This window comes from Pituophis catenifer, unplaced genomic scaffold, assembly GCF_029215685.1.
Source record: "Pituophis catenifer annectens isolate HBS135680 unplaced genomic scaffold, rPitCat1.0.hap2 SCAF_4, whole genome shotgun sequence".
Classification (NCBI taxonomy): domain Eukaryota; kingdom Metazoa; phylum Chordata; class Lepidosauria; order Squamata; family Colubridae; genus Pituophis; species Pituophis catenifer.
Window position 1 is genome coordinate 39,926,715 of NW_027256884.1, and position 26,497 is coordinate 39,953,211.

At 39.7% G+C, this 26,497-nt stretch overlaps 2 protein-coding genes across 4 annotated transcripts in view; one reads left to right on the forward strand and one right to left on the reverse strand.

Annotated features, from left to right (window-relative positions):
• SLC9A7 (solute carrier family 9 member A7) overlaps positions 1–4,641 on the reverse strand; it is a 62,358-nt gene extending 57,717 nt beyond the window's left edge. For all 3 annotated transcript variants that reach the window (XR_011600374.1, XM_070943397.1, XM_070943396.1), the window contains exon 1: positions 4,169–4,641. Coding sequence is in view for 2 of the 3 variants with exons in the window: in XM_070943397.1 (XP_070799498.1) it covers positions 4,169–4,412 (244 nt within the window). In the remaining variant the exon portion in view is untranslated. The remainder of the gene's footprint in view (positions 1–4,168) is intronic.
• A 9,896-nt stretch (positions 4,642–14,537) lies between these two features.
• On the forward strand, positions 14,538–25,427 carry RP2 (RP2 activator of ARL3 GTPase). Its single transcript, XM_070943140.1, has 5 exons — positions 14,538–14,729; positions 18,212–18,877; positions 20,083–20,197; positions 22,614–22,699; positions 23,515–25,427. Exons 1-5 carry the CDS (start codon positions 14,595–14,597, stop codon positions 23,596–23,598), a joined length of 1,086 nt encoding a protein of 361 aa, XP_070799241.1. The 5' UTR covers positions 14,538–14,594; the 3' UTR covers positions 23,599–25,427.
• Positions 25,428–26,497: the final 1,070 nt, after the last annotated feature.

Consider the following 26,497-nt stretch of genomic DNA (forward strand, 5'->3'; position numbering starts at 1 on the left):
TTACAACCTGGTTGTGGAGTTCTGACAGTGGCATGTGCAGTCACATGACTCCATTTTGAGTAGTTGGCAACTGGCTCAATTTTACAGCTAGTTGCAGTGTTCCATGGTCATATGAGCATAATTAACACTGTTCTTTTCCAAATTCCAGCCATTTTGGCTGGTTTCTAGCAAAGAAAAAACAATTATAGGAATGAACTTGCTTTATAGACACCACATTTGCTTTTGGACCACTGTGTTCACTCTATGACTGCTGCAAAAAAGATCATAAAAATGAGTTGGTTACATAGGTGCTTCGATTTATGACCGTCATGACTTATGATGGAGATCCTGGGCTCCATTATGGTTGTAAGTCGATAACTATCTGTAGAAGAGGAGTTAACCTGATTTCTATTGTCCTACGTGACAGGACAAATGGGATGAAATTAAAAGGAAAGTATACCTGGGTTAGATATTTGGAGGAATTTTCTTACATATCACTATTGGAATCAGTTGCTTTCTGGAGTGATAAGTTCCTGTCACTGGAGATCTTCAAATAAAATCTGGATAACCTTCCATTCCAAATGCTCTAGCAAATCCTGTACCAAACAGGCAGGATAGGTAGCTGAACTCTGCAGTTCTCTTCCTATTCTATAATTGTATGAAAAAGGACCCACAAAGTTAGTTTAATTAAGTGAGTCAATTTGAAGCTAGGTCATGAGCCTGTGATTCAGTATAGATTTATCATGCACATACCAGTAAATACAACTTTTCAGTGGCCATCCAGTTCCCAAGATAGGCAACCCACAATCTTGAGATCCTTTATCTGGCACAAACAGTTGAAAGAGGACATTAACTATATTTCAAGCTTCAAATCATAATAATTGTACATTTATGTTACAGTGAAAGCCAGATATTTTGATATTGATATTGTAGTATATCACATAACTGATAACGGCTAAAGAATTAAGTCCAGTTGACCTAGATATTATTTTATAGGGGAAGGCTGAATTAGTTTCTTGGTCTACAGTGGACACAAAACTTAAGTTTGTATAACTGCACCTGCTCACTTGCCTTCCTGATATTATTGTCAATTTAGGTTGAAGCACCTCAGGACAAAACATGTTTTTGTTTATGTAATTTAAAAGTACAATATACTCTGAAGGCTTTACCTAAACAAAGTGAACATTGTTCCTGTTTGCAATCCTTTCCTTATGAAAATATACAGCACCTGCCAATTTTCTTGATTTTATAACGATAAAAGCTTAACAAAAAAAATGTTAGAAAAGACAGTATAATAAGAGAGTGTTATAATCATGAAGAAAACTCAAAAAAAAAATTCAGTAAAGATATAGACTAATACCCACAAAGGTTAAATATATAGCCTATTAATAGCTATCTGTGCATTCTATAAATATTACTAATTTCAAAACTTCTTGTGTAGCATAAAACCTGTAACTAGGCCTGCATAACATGGGGCCCTCCAAAAAGCCTTGTGAAGCCTACAGTGTTTTTTAAAAACTCAATTTGCTGCCACTAAATATTACTGCTGCCAAGCACGATCTGCCACTGCTCTGAAAGACACACTGCCAAGCACATCCAATGCCTCCAGGACTTACCAGTACTGCTAGCTCCAGTGCTGCCATTATTGTGTTAGCCACCAAAACAGCTGATCGGTGTGACAGGTATTCCTTTGCAGCCCACTGCTATTTTTAAAAAATGTCAAAGTGGCCCTTTCTCCTTTACTAGCTGTGCAGCTTGTGTTGCAGATTATTCTAATCAGATCCCAGAAGAGCAGCTTCTCTAAAAAATGGACAAAAAAGCAATTTTAAGAAGGTCCTCAATCTTCAATGGAGGAAAAAAAAAATTATTATTTGCGATTGCTCATTATAGGAAGTCCATGTAATGAAGCAATCACCTTAAGGACTAGGATCATGTTCACCCTCAGCCCTAAAATCTCAGTGGGGGACACTGGGCCAGTTATACTCAACTCAGCCACACAGTGATCATGATGGAAAAGGGATTCCTACGTATGCCCTCTGACCTCCTGAGGAAAAATGGGATATAAATCCAGTGCATGAATAATTTAATTATGCGGTTTTCTACAAAGTTGTACACACGAAGCCAGAAAAACAAGAGATGAAAATGGTTATAATAAAAAGAAAAGTATTGCTGAGCTCATGGTGCTTATTTCTAAAACAAAATAAGGCAGGATTATAGTGTACAGCAGGTTCTGGTCTGTCTTTCAAGATCTGCAGGGATCTGGGGCATTAAAAAAAAAGCAGCTACAATATCACACAGCAATGCAGCAAGGAAGTGACTAAGGAGACAGTCAAAATTGAGAAACCTCAGAAGAGGAAAATTCCATAACTTTTCAAGCAGTTAACTTTTAAGAAGACACAGAGTAGCCACTGGAAAAGAAACATGCTTTTTTGCTCTGGGTAAACATCCATTGGTGGATCTTTACCAGAATATGCGTCTCTATCAGAGAAAGTTAAATAGAGACAGTTGCCAATTCTTAGGTCTTTTTTTCCTATGCCAGCTACCAACATTAAACACAAAACTTAAAAGGTGACCCAAATTTGAATACTGCAAATAAGTCTTAAAGAGCAAATCATCACAAGGTTACATGCTGTCACTGTAGATTCACATATAACCCTCTGCACCACTCATTAATCAAATCTGGCGGGCACTGAACTGATCACAAGCCTGTGCTACTTCAGATGGCAGGAACAAATAAATCCCTGGTCTCATTTTTACTTTGTCGTGCATCCTGAAACCCTTTGAAGGGTACACTGTTCATTTGGTTGCCTAATCACTCACAATGGACTTATGATACATTGTGTAATCTTTCCTAGTATCTAGTTCCAGTACAATCAGAGGAGGGAAAAAACAGCACTAAAAGCCAAAGAGTAACACATAAACACACAGAGCTAGTTGAACTGGAAAAAGTCATCCCATTGAAAGGTTTGTTTCACCTTCTACAAATTTCAAGGTATCAATAACCAAAAAAAAAAAAAAGTTCCGTGTGTATGGTGCAGAAATAAGGCACATGGTAGTCAAAAGCAGCATATCACAAGCCACAATTCAAATATTAAGTATAGGCACTAACAACTTCCACCCCACATCTTTATTTGTTCCATTAATCAACAACCTTCATGATAGGACTTGAAAATTCAATATATATTTTAGAATACTATAATACATCTGTAAGAAGATTATCTAAGTAGTAACAGCATCCAAAAAGATACAGTTCATATTACTTTTTATTATGCAAAAGGAAAGAATGATGATCCTTTGATATAATATAAAATGAATATCATAAGAAAGAAACAATAGAAAATGCATTGAGAGAGCAACCTTTCACATATTGAAGGGGGGGGGAAATGACACCCAATAATGACAGCCAAAATCATGCCATTGAGTTTTCTTGAGCAAAAGAACATCTGGCAATACCCAAATTTTAGGCCATTCTACCCTCTTCTCAAACCTGTAAGAGAGCCAAATATTAAATAGGAACAAACTGCGTCTGATGCAGCAAGTGAATTAAATGAATTGTAGCAGAAAGGTGTGGAGGGAAGAGTTTAATCTCCAAGTAAAGATGGAGAGGAAAATCATGTGACCATGAGAAACGTTTATCCTTTCCTGTAGAATATTAATCTCAATTAATCTTCCTAATACAGACAGATAAAACATTTGTGCACATAACAAAGCAAAAGATGCAAGAGGTTGGGTTGCCCCGTTCCCTTGTTAGAGATCATATTGCCAGTTCCTATTTAAAGGCCAAGGCAAGGCGAACACAGCAGGTAGAACTGGAAAATATTCATCTTGAAATTAATACCAATGGATGTGCTGAAAAGTCATCAGTGAAGAATGAAGCCACACCAAGTGTTTGGGGGAGGAAGGGAGGAACAGGAGTGACCGTGAACCGGCATTTCACACATACAAAACCCCGTTTGTCATTTGTCCCCTGCGATCTGTCAAATAAGCCAAAGGGGGAAAAAGGAAGTAAAGAAAGGCTTTCTAGAGACACAGAGAGACGTGCGCACATGTATTTAAATGCCCACCCAGCACTGATTACTTTTAAATGGAAAACTGGTACCGGGTTTTAGCGGTGGTCCTGAAGAGCCGGACTGCAGCAGCGGGAATGCCCAGATGCCGCGGTTCTCAAAAGAGCCTGCGACTCACTCACCGTAGATCATGGCCAGGCCGGTCTCGTGGAGGAAGCGGACCCGGCGGTGCTTGAAAAGCCAGATGGTGAGAATAGTCAGGGTGAGGAGGACAATGAACGTCAGGAGGCTCACGCTGTCTTGCCGGTGGCTCTCCTCCGCTTCTTTCTCCGTGGCGATCTCCTCCATGGCGCTGCTGCTCCGTTCACCCAGGCACAGCCCAGGGACCGGGGAGAGGACGAGAAGCAGGAGCCGCAGACGCGCCATGGCAGGTTCCCCTGGAGCACCGCTCGTGCCCGCCTGCGTCCTCTCGGCGCGCCGAGCTTCCTGCCAGCAGCCACTGCAGCAGCCGGGCAGGCTCCGCTCGGGCGACGGTGCTGGGCGCTCAGGCAAGTCGCCGCTCCTGGCAAGGCAGGCGAACGCGACTCTGGCAGGCAGAAGCGCCGAACTCCACCCCTCGGCGTCGCAGCTCCGGCATTAAGTTTGCCGAGAGCCTCTCTCCCGCCTCGTTTCTTAATGGCTGGCCACGCTTTAGGGCAGCGCGCCGCCTCCCCCCCCTCCCCTCCCCTCCCACTGCACAGGGGCGGGGTCTATGCTTGCAGCAGAAAGAGGCGATAGAGTGGGCTGCACCATTGCAAGCTGCGGGAGGGGTGGATCCCTTTATCAAAGCGATATGATTACTTGGAATGCTAGCGCAAGGCGAGTCCGAGGAAGGGCTCTTCGATCGTTGCACCACCGGTCGCTTGCATTACATAAAGAATTGTAGTCACGTTTCAAAATAGAATCCCCCCCAACCAAACCTTCACATTATGAGGCTGTTCGATCCCTCTTTTATTCGGCTGACGGAGCTCTGTTAGTTCGGAATAAGCTGGCTGCGAATGAGACTCGTCTTTACCTGCTACTTCGGAAGGGATTCTGTTCTTGCGGCTTTTGCCCTCTTTCCCCAATTACAAAGGAAAAGTAAAAAGACGCGGATGAACCAGGGAATTACGGCAGGTCAATTTGGGGCTGTTAATAACCCAGCCTCGAGCCGAGGTCTTAAAACAAGAGTTGATCATCTCCAATTCTTCTGCTCCATGACTGTATTTGCATGACCTAGTTACAAGTTAGACTACCAAGCTGTAGCTGATTTCATTGCGTGTTCATCCAATCTATGTGGTCAAACCCAAAATATTGTGGAAAACCATGGTTTATTCTGGGCAAGCGGGCTGTGTGTGAATGCAATTAGTATTGTATTAGTGGCTGAGACTAATAGGAATCACCACTGGGCACAAGATTGTCCCTTTCGCAAGCACATTCACTTGGGAGTAGGCAACATTTAAGACTTCTATAAAAGGGATTTTGCTGCATAGATTTGTGTACTACAGTCCTTAAAGGAGGTCTCTGCTTCACTAAGTCTCTTCAAAGTACTGGGAAATTTTCTAACTTGTTTTTCAGGTGCAGTATTTTCACATGGTGGTTTATAAAAATATATTTAAAACAAACTAGCAAAAGAAAGCTCAGGACTGTATTGGTTGGAAACATGCAGAAGCAGCCTTCATCCTGCAGTGGATAGACAACGGCTAAAATGATTAAATGGTGTACATAACTACACAAATTAACATTGTAAATAAAATTATTCAAAACAGCAGTACCTTGAAAATTAAATATAAGCAATGCTAACTGCACAAAATATATCTTAAGTTTTCTCCTAATACCAACTGTGATGAGAAAGTAAATACTCCATTAGGGAAGAAACTCCCAAGTAGTTATTGAAAAGGGTTTGGTTCAACTATTCTGTCTCAGTTTCAGTCTTGATCTACCACTTAAGAATAATTATGCTCAGAGGATATAATTGCCAAGAGTTTTGCTATAATAATTATCAGACATCTAAACACTCAAAGTATTAGACAAATGGAAAATATTCACAGTACACTCCTTCGATTGCAATTCTGAGACAAGTATCATTGAGTCTGCTTTCTGGTAAGTGTAAATAGAACCACAATTAGGTAAATTTAGCTAGTTCAGATTTAGTTTTTTTTCCCCATGTTATCATTTTAAACTTCTTGATTATTTTGTATTATCATCAACTGGTATAATTAATTCCTCAGAGGTTTATTTTTTTGAGAAGAATGATAATGTTTACTTCCCTGTCTGTTGAAAACAGTCATATTAACCAGGAATAAATATCAATTCACCCTCTTGATAAGCCATTGCTAGATGTAACTAACTAAAACACTTTTGTCCAGTATTCATTTTTCTATTTTTAGGGAAAGTTATTGGGTAGGAGGTTGCACAATAGCTTCAGAGGATCCTGGATGAAACTGATTATCTAGACCCATTTCAGTTGATTTCAGGCCTGGGTAGAGAATAGAATAGAATAGAATTCTTTATTGGCCAAGTGTGATTGGACACACAAGGAATTTGTCTTTGGTGCATATGCTCTCAGTGTACATAAAAAGAAAAGATACATTCATCAAGAATCATAAGGTACAATACCTAATGATAGTCATAGGGTACAAATAAGCAATAGAATCATACTATGATTTGTATGGGATTCAAATAGCATTGGTTGTACTTTTGGATGACCTCTGGCATGAGCAGGATAGGAGTAGCACTTCCATCCTTATTCTCCTTGACTTCTCAGTGGCTTTTGATACTGTGGTATCCTTTTCAAACCATGGCATACTTTTGAACCAGTTCTGGGAATTGGGAATGTGTAGCACTGTATTGGGTATCCTGTGTTGTTTTTCCTCCTTTCTCTGGGATTGGTTCCAATCAATGTTGATTGGGAATGAGAGGTCCTGTCTTCATCCCCTGCCTGGTGGGGATTTTTCAGGATTCAATATTCTTTCCACTCCTGTTCAACATCTATATCACAGGTGTCAAACTCAGTGTCACATTGCCATCATGTGATTTGTGATGTTTTCCCCCTTCGCAGAGCTGGCGTGGCTATGGCCGGTACGTGATGCATCCAGCCCGCAGGCCATCAGTTTGACACCCTTGATCTATATGAACTCATTTGGTGAGGTATTATCAGTATGCTGGAAATAGCCAGCTTCATGTCTGCCCCTCCCCAGTTGCATCTACCTGTCCCATCAGATTCAGCAGAAGCATATTATGGGCTCCATCTACGAAAGTGTCATCTAGCAGGATCCAGAAAGACAGCCTTTTCTGCTGTGGTGTCCACCCTTTGGAATATCATTTCCACAGATCTTAGATTGGCTGCAACTCTGATGGCTTTTAAGACATGGCTTTGGCAATGGAGGTTTGGCAATTGGTGGGAACTTTTACAATGTGTGTGTTGAGATGGGATTTTGCTACTGATCATATTTATTTTTGTTTTTAGTGTGATTATTGGTTTTGTGTGTTTTATATTTATTTATTTATTTATTTATTTATTTTTCATATTTGTATACCGCCCTACTCCCGAAGGACTCAGGGCGGTGAACAGCCATAATAAATACAAATACATATAGAAGTTAAAAACTATTAAGAAACAGATTAAGTAATTTAGGCTCAAAGATTAAAAAAAAACATCCAAATTTATCTAAAGAGGTTTAAAACCCAATTTAAAAGACAGTTTAAAAGCCAATTAAAAAGGGAGAGTTAGGCCAGACCAGCTTGTTGGAATAGAAATGTTTTCAGGGCTCGGCGGAATATGCGTAAGTCTTGGATGTTTCGTAACTCTGGGGGAAGCCCGTTCCAGATGGTAGGTGCCCCCACAGAAAAGGCTCTCCCCCTGGGGGCCGTCAGTCGATATTGTTTGGCCGACGGCACCCTGAGGAGTCCCTCTCTATGGGAGCGAACTGGTCGGTGAGAGGCTATTGGTGGCAGGAGGCGGTCTCGTAAGTACCCTGGTCCTGAGCCATGGAGCGCTCTAAAGATAGTAACCAAAACCTTGAAGCGCACCCGGAAGACCACTGGGAGCCAGTGCAGCTCGCGCAGGAGGGGGGTTACATGAGAGCGCCACATTGCTCCCATTACCACCCGCGCGGCCGCATTCTGGACCAGTTGGAGCCTTCGGGTGCTTCTCAAGGGGAGCCCCATGTAGAGAGCATTACAATAATCCAGGCGTGAGGTGACAAGGGCGTGAGTGACCGTGCGTAACGAGTCCCGATCCAGAAAGGGATGCAACTGGCGAATCAGGCGAACCTGATAAAAAGTCCTCCTGGCTACGGCCGTCATATGCTCTTCAAAAGACAGCCGTGAGTCCAGGAGGATGCCCAAGTTGCGAACCCCATCTGTGGGGGCCAACGACTCGCCCCCAATAGTCAGAGATGGCGCCAACTGACTATATCGGGACGACGGAAGCCACAGCCACTCGGTCTTGGATGGGTTGAGTCTGAGTTTGTTCCTCCCCATCCAGATCCGTACGGCCTCCAGGCACCGGGACATCACCTCGAGGGCATCATTGGGGAGGTCTGGGGTGGAGATGTACAGCTGGGTGTCATCAGCGTACTGATGGTACTTCACCCCAAAACCACGGATGATCTCACCCAGCGGCTTCACATAAATGTTGAATAGAAGGGGCGAGAGGACCGATCCTTGTGGCACCCCACATATAAGGGGCCTCGGGGTCGACCTCTGCCCCCCTGTCAACACAGACTGCGACCGGTCAGAGAGAAAGGAGGAGAACCACTGTAGAACAGTGCCCCCCACCCCCAACCCTTCCAACCGGTGCAGCATGATATCATGATCGATGGTATCAAAAGCCGCTGAGAGGTCTAATAGGACAAGGACTGAGGAGCAACCCCTGTCTCGAGCCCTCCAGAGATCATTAACCAATGCGACCAATGCTGTCTCTGTGCTGTACCCGGGCCTGAATCCCGACTGGAACAGATCTAGATAATTCGATTCATCCAGGTACTGAGGCAGTTGTCGTGCAACCACACTCTCAACAACCTTTGCAACAAAGCGAAGGTTGGAGACAGGACGATAATTTGCTAATACAGCTGGATCCAGGGAGGGCTTCTTGAGGAGGGGCCTCACCACCGCCTCTTTCAAGACGGTGGGAAAGACACCCTCACTCAAAGAAGCATTTATAATCTCCTGGAGCCAGCCTCGTGTCACCTCCCGGGAGGCCAGTACCAACCAGGATGGACACGGGTCCAATAAACATGTGGTCGCCTTTAGTCTGTTCAGTATCCTGTCCACGCTTTCGGGAGTCACAGGATCAAACTCTTCCCAAATAATATTCTCAGGACCTGCCCCTGTCATCTCCTCTGGATCAATCCAGTCAGAGTCTAGCTGTTCACGAATCTGAGCAATTTTGTCATACAGATATTGTACAAAATCCTCAGCTCTACCCTCCAAGGGGTCTTCCCGCGTCTCTTGATGGAGCAGAGAGCGGGTCACCCTAAACAGGGCGGCTGGGCGATTATCTGATGACACAATAAGAGTAGAAAAGTAGTTACTCTTCTCTACTCTTATCGCCATTAGGTAATTCTTAATATGAGATCTTACCAGTGTTCGGTCGGATTCAGAACGACTAGCCCTCCAACTGCTCTCTAGGCGTCTTTTCCAGCGCTTCATCTCCCTCAGCTCCTCAGTATACCAAGGAGCCAGGTGAGACCGGCGCCGGGTCAGAAGCCGCAAAGGCACGACTCGGTCTAAAGCATCAGCTGCCGCCCTATCCCAGGCGGCCACTAAGTCCTCAGCCGAGTCGTGTGCTAGAACCTCAGGAAATGGCCCAAGCTCCATCTGGAATCTCTCAGGATCCATCAGGCGCCTGGGGCGGAACCACCTGGTTGGTTCAGCCTCCCTGCGGTGGGGTGTGGCAGTTCGAAGGTCCAGGCGAAGGAGGGAGTGATCTGACCATGACAAGGGTTCAATCGCTATATCCCCTATCTCGAGATCACTCAACCACTGTCCAGAGACAAAAACAAGGTCCAGTGTGTGTCCCCCCATGTGAGTAGAGCCATAAATTAACTGGGTCAGGTCCATAGCCGTCATGGAAGCCATGAACTCCCGAGCCACCTCAGATGTCTCGCCAACTGATGACAGGTTAAAATCCCCCATGACCATAAGCCTGGGGGTGTCAACAGCCACCGCGGCTATAACATCAAGCAGCTCAGGCAGGGCTGCTGCCACATGGCAGGGAGCCAGGTATGTGACTAGCAAGCCCAACTGCACCCTATGACCCCACTTCACAAGAAGGGACTCACATCCAGCCGTCTGAGGAACAGTGGCCTCCCTTGGTCCAAGACCCTCGTTAATAATAACCGCCACCCCTCCGCCCCTCCCCTGAGACCTTGGCTGATGGAAAGCACGGAAACCTGGTGGGCACATATCAACAAGGGGGGCTCCCCCTTCCTGGCCCAACCAGGTCTCCGTAATACCCGCCAGGTCCGCACCCCCCTCCTGAATAAGATCACAAATGAGGGGGGCTTTATTTACCACGGACCTGGCGTTGCACAGCATCAGCCGAAGGCCTGGGGCCCGAGGTTCCGTACAACCTGGGGAACGAGAAGAGCTTTGAGGGTCAGAGCGCACCACCACTTGTAAACAGCGAGGACGCACTCCCGTAGGATGATGTGGCCCCCTGCTCCCACTATATCTGCCCCTCCCACCTACAGTATCGATGTTATGGGCATCTGTATCGTAAGATCTAATCATCTCCTTGACCCCAGAGTTCACACCTCCCATGCCATGCCCTATGGCTGGCCCAGATACCCTCCCCCGCGGGTCTTCCCCCGAACCCACGTAATCTACCCTCCTCCCAGAATCCCTTAAAATCTTATTAAGAAATTTCCCTAAAAAACCCCATAACCCTCTTTTTGCTGTATGCCATCTCTCCGGACTCCAAAGTCCGTCATCGAGATAGGCCCTCGATAAAGAAGAGGGCCAGACCTGTGAGAGGGGGGCATCTCGCAGTTTGAGGAGTTCTCCCAATGAGTACATTTTGTAGCTAGATAGTCTATAGCTGGTAGGCATGTCCTAGTTATCCAGGGTCCTGTGGAGAGAGTATCAATTAGAGGTACAAGTCATTTTAGTCCTGCTGAACTCTCATATCAGCGGTAGAAAGAGCCATTTTGAACTCAGATGTGAACATCGATCACCCTCTCACGGCAACCAGATATAAGGGAGGAAAACAGCAGCTATAGTCCTGTTCTTTCAATGTTGTACCTAGGCATAGATGGAATAGCCAATATATGTTTTAACCTGTTTTTAATTGGTGGTTTTTAACTGTCCAGAGTTACTTAGGTGAGATGGTAGCCATACAACTTGAATAAATATAGTATGCATTCATTTAAAATTGATTAAATTCTATAAATGCCAGCAAGTGCAAAATTAAGAAATAAAGACTTAATACAGTGATCCAATATCAACTGCCACAAGTCCTATGTACATTTATTTCATATATGTTAAATTAAATCCAGTAGCATTTACTTATTAAACATGCATAAAATAGGTTTATATGGTCTTTAGAATAATTGTTTTTTATTTGCCTAATTACACAAGGATTTATGCTACGGTGTATCATAAAGGTTAGCAGTTTTTTTTTCCTCAGAAGCTAAAATATTTGATCACATGCTTGGCACCATGAGATAATACATGTAATACAAAAGCATAAAGTATTTATTACCAAGGCTACATCTTCAATCCAATCTGACTGAGTTCAACAGCTGCAGTGGAATTCTAATTTCAAGAACAGAAAGGTCACAAATGATCAAGAGACAATTTCCTTCTATTAAAAACAACTTGGCATTTTTGGATCATCTTGAAATTAATTCACAGAAAAAGGGAATAATCAACATATTTAGTTACCGGTACATCCTTCGAACATGTCGATTAGACCAGTGGTCCCCAACCCCTGGTCCATGGACTGGCACTGGTCCACAGACTGCCAGGAACCAGTCTGCACAAGCTAGCAAAGCCCCCATCCATGCACATGCGGAACCATGATGAAATCACTCCCCCACCCGGTCTGTGGAAAAACTTCTCCATGGAACCGGTCCACAACATCCAAAAGGTTGGGGGCCATGGGATTAGACTAAAGAGGGTGGGATCTGAGACTACAATACCATGAGATTGGGATTACTGTTTTCTTCCTTTGGCTTTGGAAGTCAAACCATCTCTTTTTTTTATTTATTTAAGGTGCTGCTTTACAAAAGAAAACCTATGTAGATCATAGAGAAGGGGTATCTTGACACAAACCAGTTTTCTAATATTGTACTTAAGAGCTGTTACAATTTTCTTCTCCTTGATTTTAATAGGACTAAATTATAAATTGTATGCTGTTCATATAGGATGTTGTAATTTGTTCTGCAGCAAGAAAAGGATTAAAAACAACTTTTTAAAAGTTAATGCATTAATATGATTCAAATATATTTTTCATGTTAGTCTTCTCAACATGCAAAAAAATAGGTGGAAAATTACCACAGCAGATGTGAATTATATTTCAATTATTTCTTTTAATACATACATACACACACACACATACATCTTGAATTCAGATGTATTTATCATGGTTAGTAACTTGTTTTGAACTGAAAGTGAGCCATCAGACTTGCTTGGTACTTGAATGATAGACCACTAGGAAATGCTAGAGACATATGTTAGAGAGGGAACAAACTCTTCTCTGGAGAAGGAAATAGCAAGAAGACTGTGTGGATATATTTAGATTGTGATAAGCAGCTGAGATTTAGCTTAAGGCTTTTACTTTGTTTGCTTCTGGTTAAGTATACCCAGGACTGCTTTTTTAACTCTTCACACACTTTTAATAGGCACTTCATATTTCAAAGTCATTAAGAGCTAGCCAGCATACAAATTTAATAAATAAAATACTGTCCAATCATCTCAGCTGCCTAGCAAAATGTTGGCAGATGCTATTGACTAAATAAAGTGTGCTCAAGGAATTTTAGTTCTGTAGATTTATTAGAGTAGCAGGAAACAGTGAGTTCCAGTTCAGCCTCCAGCACAAAGCCAGCAGTGAAATTTTGTACCAGTCACCCTGTGAACTATGGAAAGAAGGTAAGGGCAAATCAATTCTGAAAATCTTGCCAAGAAAACTTGAGGGACTTGTCCAGCCAGTTGCCGGAATCAAGACTGACTTGAAGGTACAAAGCAAATTAAAACCTATGCTCCTATTGAGTGATTATGTGCCATCAAGTCATTGTTAGCTCTTAGCTTTTTCTCCATGATCTGTCCCTAACTTGATCTTTCCAATCTTCCATCCATTACCACTGTAACTGAATCCATCCAGTTTACTGCTGGTGATGATCTTCTCCTTGCTTCCACTTTTTCTAGCACATAACCTTGTTCAGAGAGCTGGGCCTTCACATAATGGGCCAAAGTAGGATAATTTGATCCTGATCACTTGTGCCTTGTGAGAACTGGGGGGGGGGGATGTTTATTTTAATCTATATAGAGCAACTTTGTATATTTCCTTAGAAGTCCCATCGTATTCAACAGAAGCCTCTTACCAAGTAAGGAGGCATAAAATAGCTTTCTCCTGACAGTATTCTGCTTTTTACTGTGTAATTACAAAAAACATTCGTCTTAAAGAGTAAAATATTATACTTTTAAGAACCAGAACAGAACATCCGCCTTGGTAACAAAAAACTTGCTGGTACTTTCTAGACAAAAGATTAAATCTTTACAGGTCATGCTTATAAATATATGATAAAATAGCCGACCATTCCAGTTAGTAGCATAATCCACAATACTTTTACTACACCCAGAAAAGAAGGGATTCGTAGGTTCACGTGCAGATGATCTTTTAAGGCTGGTAACCAGGGGTGAAATCCAGCAGGTTCTAACAGGTTCTGGAGAACCGGTAGCGGAAATTTTGAGTAGTTCGGAGAACCGGCAAATACCACCTCTGGCTGGCCCCCGAGTGGGGTGGGAATGGAGATTTTGCAGTATCCTTCCCCAAGCCCACCAAGTCACACCCACAGAACCGGTAGGAAAAAAATTTGAATTTCACCCCTGCTGGTAACACTATATTCCTTGTGCATTAGCACAACAACTGAACAACCTGTGTGCAAACCCTACTCGAGGTTTCAGTTCAGCACCGACATTACGGTTTAACTCATTCATTCGAGCGCCCCCCCCCCCTCAGCAAAAGCAACATATCTGGGAGCGCGCGCAGAATGGCGACAACGCCCCGTTCTTTTCACACACAATTTTTTTCCCGGCTTTCCAGCCCACGGGGCTCACGGCGAGCTGCGGGGCCGACGACGCGCTTCGTTGTTTGTCAGCGAACCATATTGACGGAAATCTTTGGATAGGCGATGCTGATTGGGAGAAATGCCGGGAAGGGAGGAGCCGCGGTCGCCATGGGAGACGGGTGAGGGAGAAGCCGGAAGCAGGCGCTTTAAGTAGAGGGTGGGGCGTATTCAGTTATATTTCCTCCGCGGGAGCCGCTGGGGCTGCTTGGGCTGGAGGGAGGCGCAGCGTAGGGAAGGTGTTTGCGGCGCCCGTTGTGTGCGTGGGTGTTGGTGTTCTGAGGTGAAGGAACAGATTATGGGCTGCTTCTTCTCCAAGAGGCGGAAGCAGGCCAAAGAGGCGAAGGCTGGCGCGGAGAGCGGAGATCGGAATGGCTCTCTGTCCGCCGAGGCCGACAAACAGCCACAGTATAGTTGGGACCAGCGAGCCAAGGTAACCGCGATTTCCTCCTTTGAAAGCGGCTGTCCTTGGGGTGGGGTGGGGTGGGGGGGTTCGCTGCTGAGCGCTGCTGAGGCTACTTCCTCTTCTTGGCTGACTGTGTTTGCACAACACATTGGGATACGTGGAGCTTGGCTGGTGGTGTGTTGCGCGAGCCCTCGCCAGTTTGGCTAGATCACGGATCAGTGTATCGTGTGAACCCGATCAGTTGAGTTAATCCCGTTTCCTGCGAGACAGTATAATGGGAGAACAAACACCCAACCGTTCCTTTGAAATAATAGAAATATTTGTAGCTCGGGTTTTAGATTTTGGCACTGGTTTTGCTCTCCAAGCTTGTTTCAATTTACTTTCTGAACGTTTCGTTACCAGACTAGGTAACATCATCCAGCAAGATTGTCTTGCCCTGTTCTTCCAGAAACTGTTTCCTCTCTCGTTCCAAGGAGATTTTCCTAACTATGGTTTTACTCAAACGGATACCATTCTAGCTTTGTTGGGAGTGGAACTCTCAAAAATATCAGCTGTGGATTATGCTGAATGTGGATTCTGGGTGTTGAACTTTGCTTTTTGGCCCATCTGATACCCCACCATCACCTTTCACAATGTTTTTGCTTGCCCATTTGGCCTTGTCGGATTATTTCTGTAAACGGCAGATGTTGCTTGTGTGGCAAATAGGCATTATCTGCAGCTTCTTCAGGATTTGAGAGGTTGGTTATTCCTGTCATCTCAAAAGATGTGTGGTTAGATATTCTTTACCAGCCTTTAACCATCCTGGTGAATTTGAATTGTGGTGAGCAATTATGTGTGGTATGGAGCTTTCCAGCCTTTGGAAGCAGTGATTCTGGCTTCCTTGGGCAGATAGTATTTAAATTAGATTATTACAATGTATTGGTGCATGGATGTCATAGATCAATACAGCTGCAAAGTTAGAGATACTGTAAGATATTGAAATTAAAAAAAAAAATTCAGGAAGCCTTTGGAGGAAACGGGTGTTAGCCCATATTATTGAAGTGTAGGCAAGTTGGTGAAACTATCACAATTAGTTTAGCATTGCCATAACCTTTCTTGTTGACTTCTGTTTTATCAATTATAATTTAGTCTGTGTTGGACTTGGTAAATATTTAAACCTGATAGTGATAGTTCACAGCACATCAATCTATTCTTGTGTACATAATCTAAGATATAATGATCTTTCATTGTTTTCCATCTAGGTATCTCTTGTGTATAAAGAATGAGACTGCAGGTAGTGAAACAAGCTTTTAATATTCCCAGAGGGTTCTCTCTTTTTTTTCATAAGTAAAGCTGTATGAAGCATCCCTTTCAAAATATACAACACAACCAAGAGGTTTTTTCCCCTTTAAGAGAGGACCACCTTCAGTTGTCCTTTACATTTGGTGCCTAAGGAAACTTTGAAATATTTTTTGACTCATTTCCTTTGAGTTATGAAAATAACTTCTCTATAATTTGCAATGACCAAAGGCTGAAACTTTTAGGGACTTCCATCTGCATTTTGGGGTGGGGTTATAGCTTTACTTGTATTTATGAGTTGCTTGCTCCATTGAGTTGAATTGAACATATCACCTTGGGATTTCCCAGTGATTTCCTTTCCAGGGACAATCAGGCCACATAAGGCATAATTTTCAAGGCTAAGTGACTTCTTTCACCTATTTTTTAAAATTGTGGGAGCGCAGAATGTTTAAAAGTGAAATATGAGATTCCCACTCCCCTGAAAAATACAGTATTTTCTGATTTTCTAACAAAATCCTTTTAAACTGGCTGCCACCTATTTTCCCTATATGATACATGTTACCGGTAACTTTTAAACACTTGGCCCTGATTATGGATGTAATATCAATATTTAGATTTATAAATTAATTTAAAATTAAAAACAAATTGCAGAATTAATTGTATCTTTTAAGTAGTTTATAACTTTCAATTTTTATATTTCAAATGCCATTTTGTATCAGCTGGTGTTTTAGAATGGATTATGCCAAGTAATAAATTTAACTTGTTCTAACATTAGGAAGAATTGAAATTAAGTTAGATGAGGCCTTATAATAAAACATTTTAATGGGGACTACAAATATTATACAATGGATAATTTAACTTTGGTTGTGATATCATTTGAAGGTGTGCTTAGGTTTTTTTCCCCTTGAAATGATGGGGAACATTTTGACGTTCGAGGAAGCTACGGTAAGATGATTTGAAATGCTGCTTTCAAAGATGATAGCATGTGGAATTATACTGTTCTATCATTATTTGTACAATCCTGCCAAGTTTAGCGGAACAACTTTTTTTCAGATTAGGTCAATTAGTTGTGACACAGCTTCTCAATTCCATTTGGCTTAATTTTAATTAGTACCCGCTATTTTCCTGTTTTATATCTTGGATGTGCAATGAAGTATAAGAAACTATAAATTTTATTTTTTATCTGGCTAAATATTTTTTCAGTATTCTCTAGGAATGGAATATGTGATATGATTCCTCATATTACATATGAGGAATATGTGACTTATATGAGGACATATATGAGGACATATCCTGACTTATGTGCATTGTCTAGAACAGGGGTGTCAAACTCGCATCATGTCATGTAACATATCACAACTTTTCCCCCCTTTGCTAAAACTGAAGTGGGCATGGCCAGCATGTGACACATCTGGCCCATGGGCTGCAAGTTTGACACCCCTGGTCTAGAACCTATATATTTATGTAACTATGGCTCACTACTTAATTAAATCAAATAACACATTTTAAGACAAATTGTGCTTTTCTGATAAAATCCATATTTTTAAATGTAAATGTTTAATGCAGTACTTCAATATTATATTCAGAAGTATAATTCTATTACCATCTTGCAAGAAATCTTTGATATCAGTAAACTTAAACCACTAGAAATGACAAGTGCAAAAGATCAGATTCACACATGAAGGTTCAGTTAAAGTGATTTATGGCTAAAAGCCTATGCACAGGAATCTTCTCAACTAACAGTCAGCGCTGGCTAGACATAAATAAGGGTCAGTGGCACTTAAGCATGATTGGACTTAATTTGCTTGTGACTACATAGGGATTCTAAGATGATCCCCCTTTTCACTGTGCCTCCAGGTTCTCCCATGCTTTCTACAAAATATTTGATTTTCTTTTTATGCTGTGTTGTCGCTTTGTAAATGAATAGTATTTCACCAATCAATAGCATATTTGAACTATCATACAGAATACTGTTCTGTATTGATTAACAATTTGTAAGCTCTTAATAGAAATTCTCTGACTTAAAAATCCTTTCCTTCAGTCTCTTCATCAATGGAATAGAAATGGTGACTATCTTAAGAGAGGAAATAAAATAACATTGATACTAGGTACTTTGCATAATATAGTACAGTAAATATTGATTCTAAATTTTTCCCAGACTTGAAATAATGGGGAACATTTCATAAGTTTTAAGAATATATCTTGACTATAAAATATTGCTTTTGTTGTAGATTGATCCGAAAGATTACATGTTTTCTGGACTCAAGAATGAAACAGTTGGACGTTTACCTGGGAAAGTTGCAGGGCAACAGTTTGTCATTCAGGACTGTGAGAATTGCAATATTTATATATTTGATCATTCTGCTACAATCACTGTTGACGACTGTATAAACTGCCAATTTTTTCTAGGACCTGTAAAAGGTAGTGTGTTTTTGCGTGACTGCAAAGACTGTAAGTGTGTTGTGGCATGCCAACAGTTTCGTACTCGAGACTGCCGAAAGATAGAAGTATTTCTGTGCTGTACCACCCAGCCCATTATTGAATCTTCTACAGGTATGAAATTTGGTTGTTTCCAATACTATTATCCAGAGCTGGCTTTGCAGTTTAAAGATGCTGGGCTAAGCATCTTTAACAACACATGGAGCAATATCCATGACTTCACACCAGTTTCAGAAGAAAATAATTGGGGTCTTCTAGCTGAGGATGCTTTAGTTCAAGACTATGTACCATTGCCGACTACTGAAGAATTAAAAGCCATGAGGATTTCAACCGATGTCAACAAGAGCATAATTCCAATAACCCTGGGAGGACGACCAAAAAAAAGTGAGGAATCTTGCTTAGTAGTGTTCTTTGCTGGAGATTATACAACTGCCAATGCAAGAAAGTTAATTGATGAGGTAAGAAGCAATTTGCTATACTTTATGTTTTGGGTTTAAAACGAAAACTATTTTACCTTTTTAGAAATTAAAGTATTACAAATCTGTAGCTTTTAAATGGATTTTATAAGGCATAATTGAATCCTGACATAATGCAATTTTGAAATGTGTTCCTTTATATGACTGCCTATGCTTTGCAGTTTGAAAATATCCCTGTAGGATGCAACAGGAGAATAATCCAGAGTAAAATTTGAGAATACACATGAAAGTTGCAGAGGGAGAAGAATCCCACTTCATAAATTGAAGTCTGCTGGTACAGCATTAAAGAGAATCTTGTAAAAAGGTGTTTGTAATATCCTCATGGTAAATGTTTTTCTATATCTCATTTTTAATTCAGAAAAGATCAGTGGCTGTGCAAAAAATGTCCAGCCAATTCTTTGATCTACGGTTAGGATAGGAATCTTGTTTTACTGCAAGTGTGTTTTGGTAGGGCAGAAGTACAAAAAGAAAAAGAGTCCAGGAGATACATGAAAATTTCTTTAGCATCCAGAGTGGGAGGATCTGTATATTGGATTTTCACTGCCTATTAAAGAGTCTTAAGGCACAAAATAGATACTTAAGCCTTTGCAAATGCTTAAATCTCTTTCCTGAAAGAGCTTTGATGCTGCTTGTTAGGTTACATTATATTTTACACATAGCAGGAATGGACCTCAGACCAGCAGAAGTTGTGCATCCTTATTTCAAGATCTAGAAGGAATTGGAAATTTCCAGTCAGTCAACGTCTGACTAACAGTTCTTTAGAATCAGAGTTAGAAGAAGTCATATAGATCATTGAGTTCCTCATCCTGCTTATGGCAAAATCCAAATTAAATCATCTGGCATTTAAATTTGAATTGTTATACATTGTCATAAATTATTTTCCATTGGACTTAATCTTTCTCACCGATTGATGGTTCATTTTCTTGACGTAGGTCCCATTCAAGCTATTTCTGAATCACATAATGATGCGGAGTTTTTATATGATTCAGTGTTATGTGTGTGTCTCCCCCCCTCAATTTATTATGATTTAGAGGATATAGATGGCTTTATAGAACGGGGAAATTGCTGTGCAGGAAGAAGCATTTGCATAAAAATAAATATTTTGGTTTTTTTAAGGACTATTTCCATATGTTTATTAAAATTTTATATACTTCATATGTATTCCAATTCTTACTGAAATTCAATAGATGACTGGCAAAGACTTTTGGCTGATACAGACAAAAGAAGTTTCAATGAAAGCCGATGATGCTCAACGAGTGTTCCAGCAAAGAGCATCTGAATTCATCCCATTACTTGACAAAGGTATAATTATTTGAAAAACTAAAAACCTTGAAAAATTAAATTTTTTTCTTAAATCTGAATGTAATTCCTAAGGCAGAGAGCAATGAAAATTATACTGTACATAAATCTTTTTAAAAACGCCTTGTCATCGTGGCACATTTCACTTGCTTCCCAAATCAAAAAAGTAAGCAGGGAATAAGTATAAACAGAGAATATCCAGTATGATGTCCACTTTCTGTACTTTGTCAAGCTAGGCTAGTCAACTCTAGCTGAAATAATTTATGGAGAACTACTCTCAACAAATGTGTACACAGGCATACGTACACATGTATTTCCATTTATATACTTGCTAGAAGTTGCATTCCAAGAAAACCCAAGTCAAGAAAATAATGTATAAATAGCTACTTATATACCATATTTTTCAGAGTATAAGACGCAGCTTAGTTTTTGGGGAGGAAAATAGGAAAAAAAATTCTGCCTACCAGGTATCTGGCTAGTGTCCTTAGTCTGGTCAGCTTCAGCACACTAGTATGCTTATTTGTATCCCCTGCTTGGGGATAAAAAAGAGCTTCTAAAGTACAACTGATCTTTGGAAAGAGAAGCAATGAGAAAAGCAGACAAACCAGGGAGATCGCTTCACTTGCTAGCGCCTCGTTACGGCTGAAAAAAAAACTTCATAGCTGAGAGTTGGAGCAGGCAAAGCACAGAAGATCGCTTTACTGAAAAAGCTTCTAAAGCACCGCTGAGAGTCGGTGGGAGCAGGCAAAGCACGGAGATTGCTAGCGCCTCGTTAGGGCTGAAAAAAAGCTTCGAAAAAGCTACATTCGGAGTATAAGATGCACCCAAATTTTCAGCCTTTTTCAGGGAAAAAAGTGCATTTTATACTCCGAAAAATACAGTAGGTCTATAGAATAAGGTTCATTATTTATGGAATAGATTCCTCCAACTATACAATCATATTGTCAAATGGAATATTCTCATATGCAGTCACATTCTCTTTCCATCATAAAATGGGGAAAAAGCTACCTGGAGGTAGGAGAGGCCGGATGGAAAGAAAACTGGATAGTGATATAGAAAAGGATAGGGAAGGGAAAAAAAGATGCCATCTTTCAGCCTTACAGGAAAAATTAAATTGACTAGGCAAGCAGCCCCTTCCAAGTGGTGGTTATCTTAAAAGACTGATCTTGATGTCTTCAGCCACTTGACTCTCTACCCATTTGCTCAATTTCAGTTATAGCTTATTCTCAGTGACTGTAGAATCAACGTATAGGTAATATTTGGGGGGAGAGGACATGGTTCCTACTAGTAAATATACTTTTTATAATTAGTCCCTTTTTTCTTTCACAGACATGAGGGATTTACAATGTTTTAATTCTCATCCTGTGCTATATACAGGATATTTGAGCAATTTACAGAATATAAAATATTCAATAACAACTATACAATAAAACATATAAAATTATATATGTAAAAGTGACAGGGGAATTGAAAACAGAAGTGGAAACAAAAAAAACCCCTCACACTTTTCCAACAGTCAACTAGAAAAGGTCTTTGTGAAGAGAGCTTCTTCAACAAATGTCTTGGTACTGTAAAATGAGTGCCTCAGAAACTTCCAGGGGTGATCATTCTATAGTGTAGGTGCAACCAGATCAAAAGCCCATCTGAGAGAATGCAAAATTACCGTGCATTTGGCAGACATAACAGAACCTCCCCCATAATCTCAGCATTTGATCAGATCTGTAACACTAATGGTGTCAGGATTCTGGTACAAACATATACATTTTAAGCAAAACGCTGCACTTGGTTCAGATTCTAACCTAAAGTAATTCAGTTGCTTCAGCAGAAGTTACAAGATGATACACCTTACTCAGCAATATGATTACTGCAATCTACATCACTGTCACTTCTAGGTCAAATGGAAGGAAAACCTCACTTACATTGTAGTGATGTAAGCATAAATTTGCATATGTAAGTTGTCCCCAAGTAATAATTTGCAAGTCTGGCAGTCATAAAAATAATTTAAAATAAAGTAACATTAATGAGGTGTGGTTCCAAAGCTCCTGAAGATTATTCTCTGTGGCTTCATATAAATGTTAAATAGTATTAAGTTAGTGCTTTATGACATTCCACAACAGATCTACCAGAATCAGAAATACAGCCATTTAATATTGTTTATGCAAGTAGGAGTCAGATATAGTTAACACAGTATCCTCAATTTATGAAATTCAGAAAGGTACCATAGTTGATAATATGAAAAGTTAATAGATCCATCAGAAAAATAAAGGGTTGTACCTGGTATATTTTCCCAATATTCCAGAGCAGATTTGGGAGAAGTCTGCAATGCAGAAAGGATTATTTTGTTCAGTTTCTTGTACTCAGAGGCATACAAAGTTGAAGACAATATCAAAATACTAATTCTTCATTATTCCTTTTCTAGGTCCTGTTGTAGCTTTAGAGTTTAATGGAGATGGTTCTATAGCAGCCTGTCAAGACAATGTTGTTAATGTCTTCAGTGGAGCTCAGGTGAGTAGTGTGGAGATTTTCTGGAAATTGTAGCATGTTTTTCTAGGGTACTATTTTCTCCACAGAATTTTACTTTTTAAATTAATTCTGTCCTTTCTCTAGAAACTTGAAAAAGTTAGGGCACATGTATGGTTCTATTTGGTGATGGCAATAAATAAATAAAGATATATCCATTCTGCTTCTACAAAGTCACATATGTTTTCCTAATTATATCAGGGATATCAAACTCACGGGCCGGATGCATTACACGCTGGCCACGCCGACCCCTGGTTTAGTGAAGGGAAGAAAAGTCATATGTCATGGCGACATGGCGATGACATGACGCCGCGAGTTTGTCATCCCTGATCTATATTGTCAATATGCCCTAGTGACTAGGGCAATGAAAAATTTTGTTTTAAATTTTTACAGTATTAATATGTTTTGCATTTTTATTATATATTTTATGAATCTAGATGTAAATACTTTTAATAAATACATGGTGAGTGTCAGTATTATTCAATTAACTGTGGGCCCATAATTACTGGGCCCCAAATTAATTTAATTGTTAAATGAATTCTTGAGTTGAATTATCTTATGTATTAGCTAGAAGATACCAAGTCTATATCATTTAAAGAGTCAGATAATATAATTTCAACGATCTTTTGACAATGAGAATATATTTCTATTATGCTTGTGTCATTCAATTTGCAGTTTTAGATTAGCATTCTAATATGAACCGGTTGACTGGCTTATTTAAAAAAACAAATTAACATTCTGGAATAAAGCACTTGAGTTCTAAATCTTAATTGTGCTTTCTTTTTTATCCTAAAATACAGGTTTTTGTATCTGAGGACAAGTTGTCTGCTTCAAGAGAAATAGACAATTTCTATAATTTTGCTGATATGCAGATGGGAATGTGAAAAAAACAAAAACACCTTACTGAAAAATATCTACCTTGATAGTTGAGTTGAGCATTAGGTTTGTTCAACACTCTGAATTAAGTGAATTTTTTACCTTTTTTGCCTTTTTCCTTATAATACTGATTTTTCAGTAATACTATAAAATTGAAGTAACTCTAATCCCTCTTAACTGTAATGTGATTCTTTCCTGCATATTATATTTTAATAATATAACATTTTCAGTTATAATGGTACACTAGATGGAAGTATAGATATTAGAAAGCTGGTGCATATTGAAGATTTTTTATGTATGTTTGTATCTTTGAGCATAAACTCAATTTTGACAATGGCATGTTTTATAACATTGAACAAGCATTACTAATAATTAGTATGTCCTGAAATTTCCAAACACTTCACATGAAATCAGTATCATTCAAAAGATTTTAATTCTGGCTGATTTGTCTCATTACTATAAAATTAGCAACAATGAGAAAAATAGTTATTTTAACTTTTGCTCTCAGTCCAAGAGTGACTTTCAATTGTTCGATTATGCTTGAATGACATAACAGTTCAAGAAAAAGCACTTGTGGAAACAGGCAAGGTTTTGCTATGGCTTCTGATGAGTATCTCCAACATAGGGGATTTTATTGTTTTTGTTGCTGTATTTCTGTGGGAGTCCTGCTTCAGATTTTTGTATATATTTTTTATAAATATATTCAATTCATAAATGCAGATCTTACAGAAATGGATGTTACCTGTAGGTCTGATTCCCATTTACAAGTCTTTTTCTGATCCAGAGATGAAAGGCATTAACAGCTAGAACAGCATTTCTTCCCAGGCTGAACTTTATCTTATTTTCTCAAATGATTTCTTCTTTGTTTTACATGCCAAGTTCCTCTCCAAATACAGGAAAGTGGTGGAGCTCATAAACTGCTTTTGACTGCAAAAAACTGAGAATAACTTTAAGAAAATGGTGATTCTTAGAAGACATGTAAGGCAGAACACAGGTCACAGAGGAACTCTAATATCAACATCCGCTCATTAACAAATAAGAAACTGAAATATAGGCATATCACACAGCCTGTTTCACCCAAAACCCATATACACATAATTGAATAACATAATCCTTTCAACTCAATAGAGGCCACTTCAAAATTTCCTCACAAATTTCCTGTTTAATAAATAATGGTTAAAATGAAGCGTCTACACAAATCCTTTATCAGTACCTCAGATATATTATGTACCATTGAAGTGGTTTAGAATGGTAAAATATAGATTATGAGAATTAAAAAATAATAATGCAATCAGTTTATCACTTGTTCAAAGTGTAGCAAAAATGGCTTTTAGCCATGCTGTAGCTGCCTAGGAGCTTCCTTTAAATAGAGTAAATGTTGCTGTTTAAGGATTATACTGCAAATTTACTGGTATATGAAAGTTTGATATGTTACACAACTGTAAAATTATTTTTGGTATAGTTAATGTTTGATATGTAAATACTGGTTTCTTATATTAGCACTTTATGTTGGCTAAAGACTGTGTATAGAATTTTTACTTGTACATTATAACAGAAAACAACGGTAAGAGGAAAAAGAGAAAATTTCTGCATTGTGCATTGGCAGTCAATTTAATCAATGAAAGCATCACAGACATTTACTTGTTTTTTTATTATCAAAATGGAAGGACTCACGAATTAATTTCTGAATTGTTATGTATTTGATATTGTTTATGAATTGAATTTATTGGTACCATATTGTAGAATTTAAGAAAAATTTATACGGTATGTTATAGCTTTTATATACAACTTGTCTAGCATTTGTGAAATGTGTTTTATAATAAATACTTAAATGAAAGCTTCCCTTTATTAATGGTATATTGCATTTAAAAAAAAGTGCCGTGGTCAGTATTGCACATGGTTAATTCCTAAATCTTTAATCTTATACAGGCTCAATTTATGATCACAACATACTCCAGAATTTCAGTTGTAAGTCGTTGCTGTTGTAAATCAAGGAACCATGTGACAGGGCTCAATTTTATGATTGTTTTTACAATGGTGGTAAAGTGAGTCATCATGGTTGTTAAATGCACCACATGGGCCATTAAGTGTATCCAGGATATCCAAGGGGCATTTAACCGATTTTTTAACAAGGACTACCTGTAATCTTATTGTGTTTATTTTAGATAGATTTTGTTGGATCTGATGCTGATAATCTCACTTACAAAAAGTCTAATGGGAAGATGAGTAGGTGGCAGAGATTTAAAGCTCCTTAGAGACTGGGAAAATGACTTTAGGTAATCCTTGACTTACAACCACTAAACTTCCATTGCTAAGCAAGGTAGTAAAGTGAGTTTTGCCTCAATTTACAACTTTTCTTGCCACAGTTGGTAAGTGAATCACTGCAGTTGTTAAATTAGTAACACAATTGTTAAATGATTCTGACTTTCCTATTGACTTTGCTTGTCAGGTCACAAAAAGTGATCACATGACCTGGGACACTGACCATCATAAATACATGCCAGTTGGCAAGTGTCCAGGTTTTGATCACATGACCATAGAGATGCTGCAAAGGTCTAAGTATGAAACATGATCATAAGTCACTTTTTTTCAGTGCTGTTGTAACTTTGAAGTCACTAAATGAATGGATGTAAATCAAGGGCTATCTGTACTTCAATAATCTTGTCATAAAGTCCTCAGACCATATGAGCCAGCAAAAAATTATAGTCTTGTCTATTCATTTAATTTTCCCAAGCTAAAAATGAAAAAGCAATGAATTTACTAGGTAGATATCAAGGTTATGTCAGAACATCAGTTTATTTTAAATCTCTGCTCAACCTGGTAAAAGCAACAGAATGGTACTACAGCTCTTAATTTTCCTAGCATTAGTTAATAAAATGACAATGTGAACATAGCACTCAGAATAAT

What these genes read in the sequence shown, in the direction of transcription:
- RP2 (XM_070943140.1), top strand. Translation starts at nt 14,595, where the DNA reads ATGGGCTGCTTCTTCTCCAAGAGGCGGAAGCAGGCCAAAGAGGCGAAG. An exon ending in CATCCCATTACTTGACAAAG is followed by an intron (nt 20,198 to 22,613) that starts GTATAATTATTT and finishes TTCCTTTTCTAG; the next exon opens with GTCCTGTTGTAGCTTTAGAG. An exon ending in ATGTCTTCAGTGGAGCTCAG is followed by an intron (nt 22,700 to 23,514) that starts GTGAGTAGTGTG and finishes CCTAAAATACAG; the next exon opens with GTTTTTGTATCTGAGGACAA.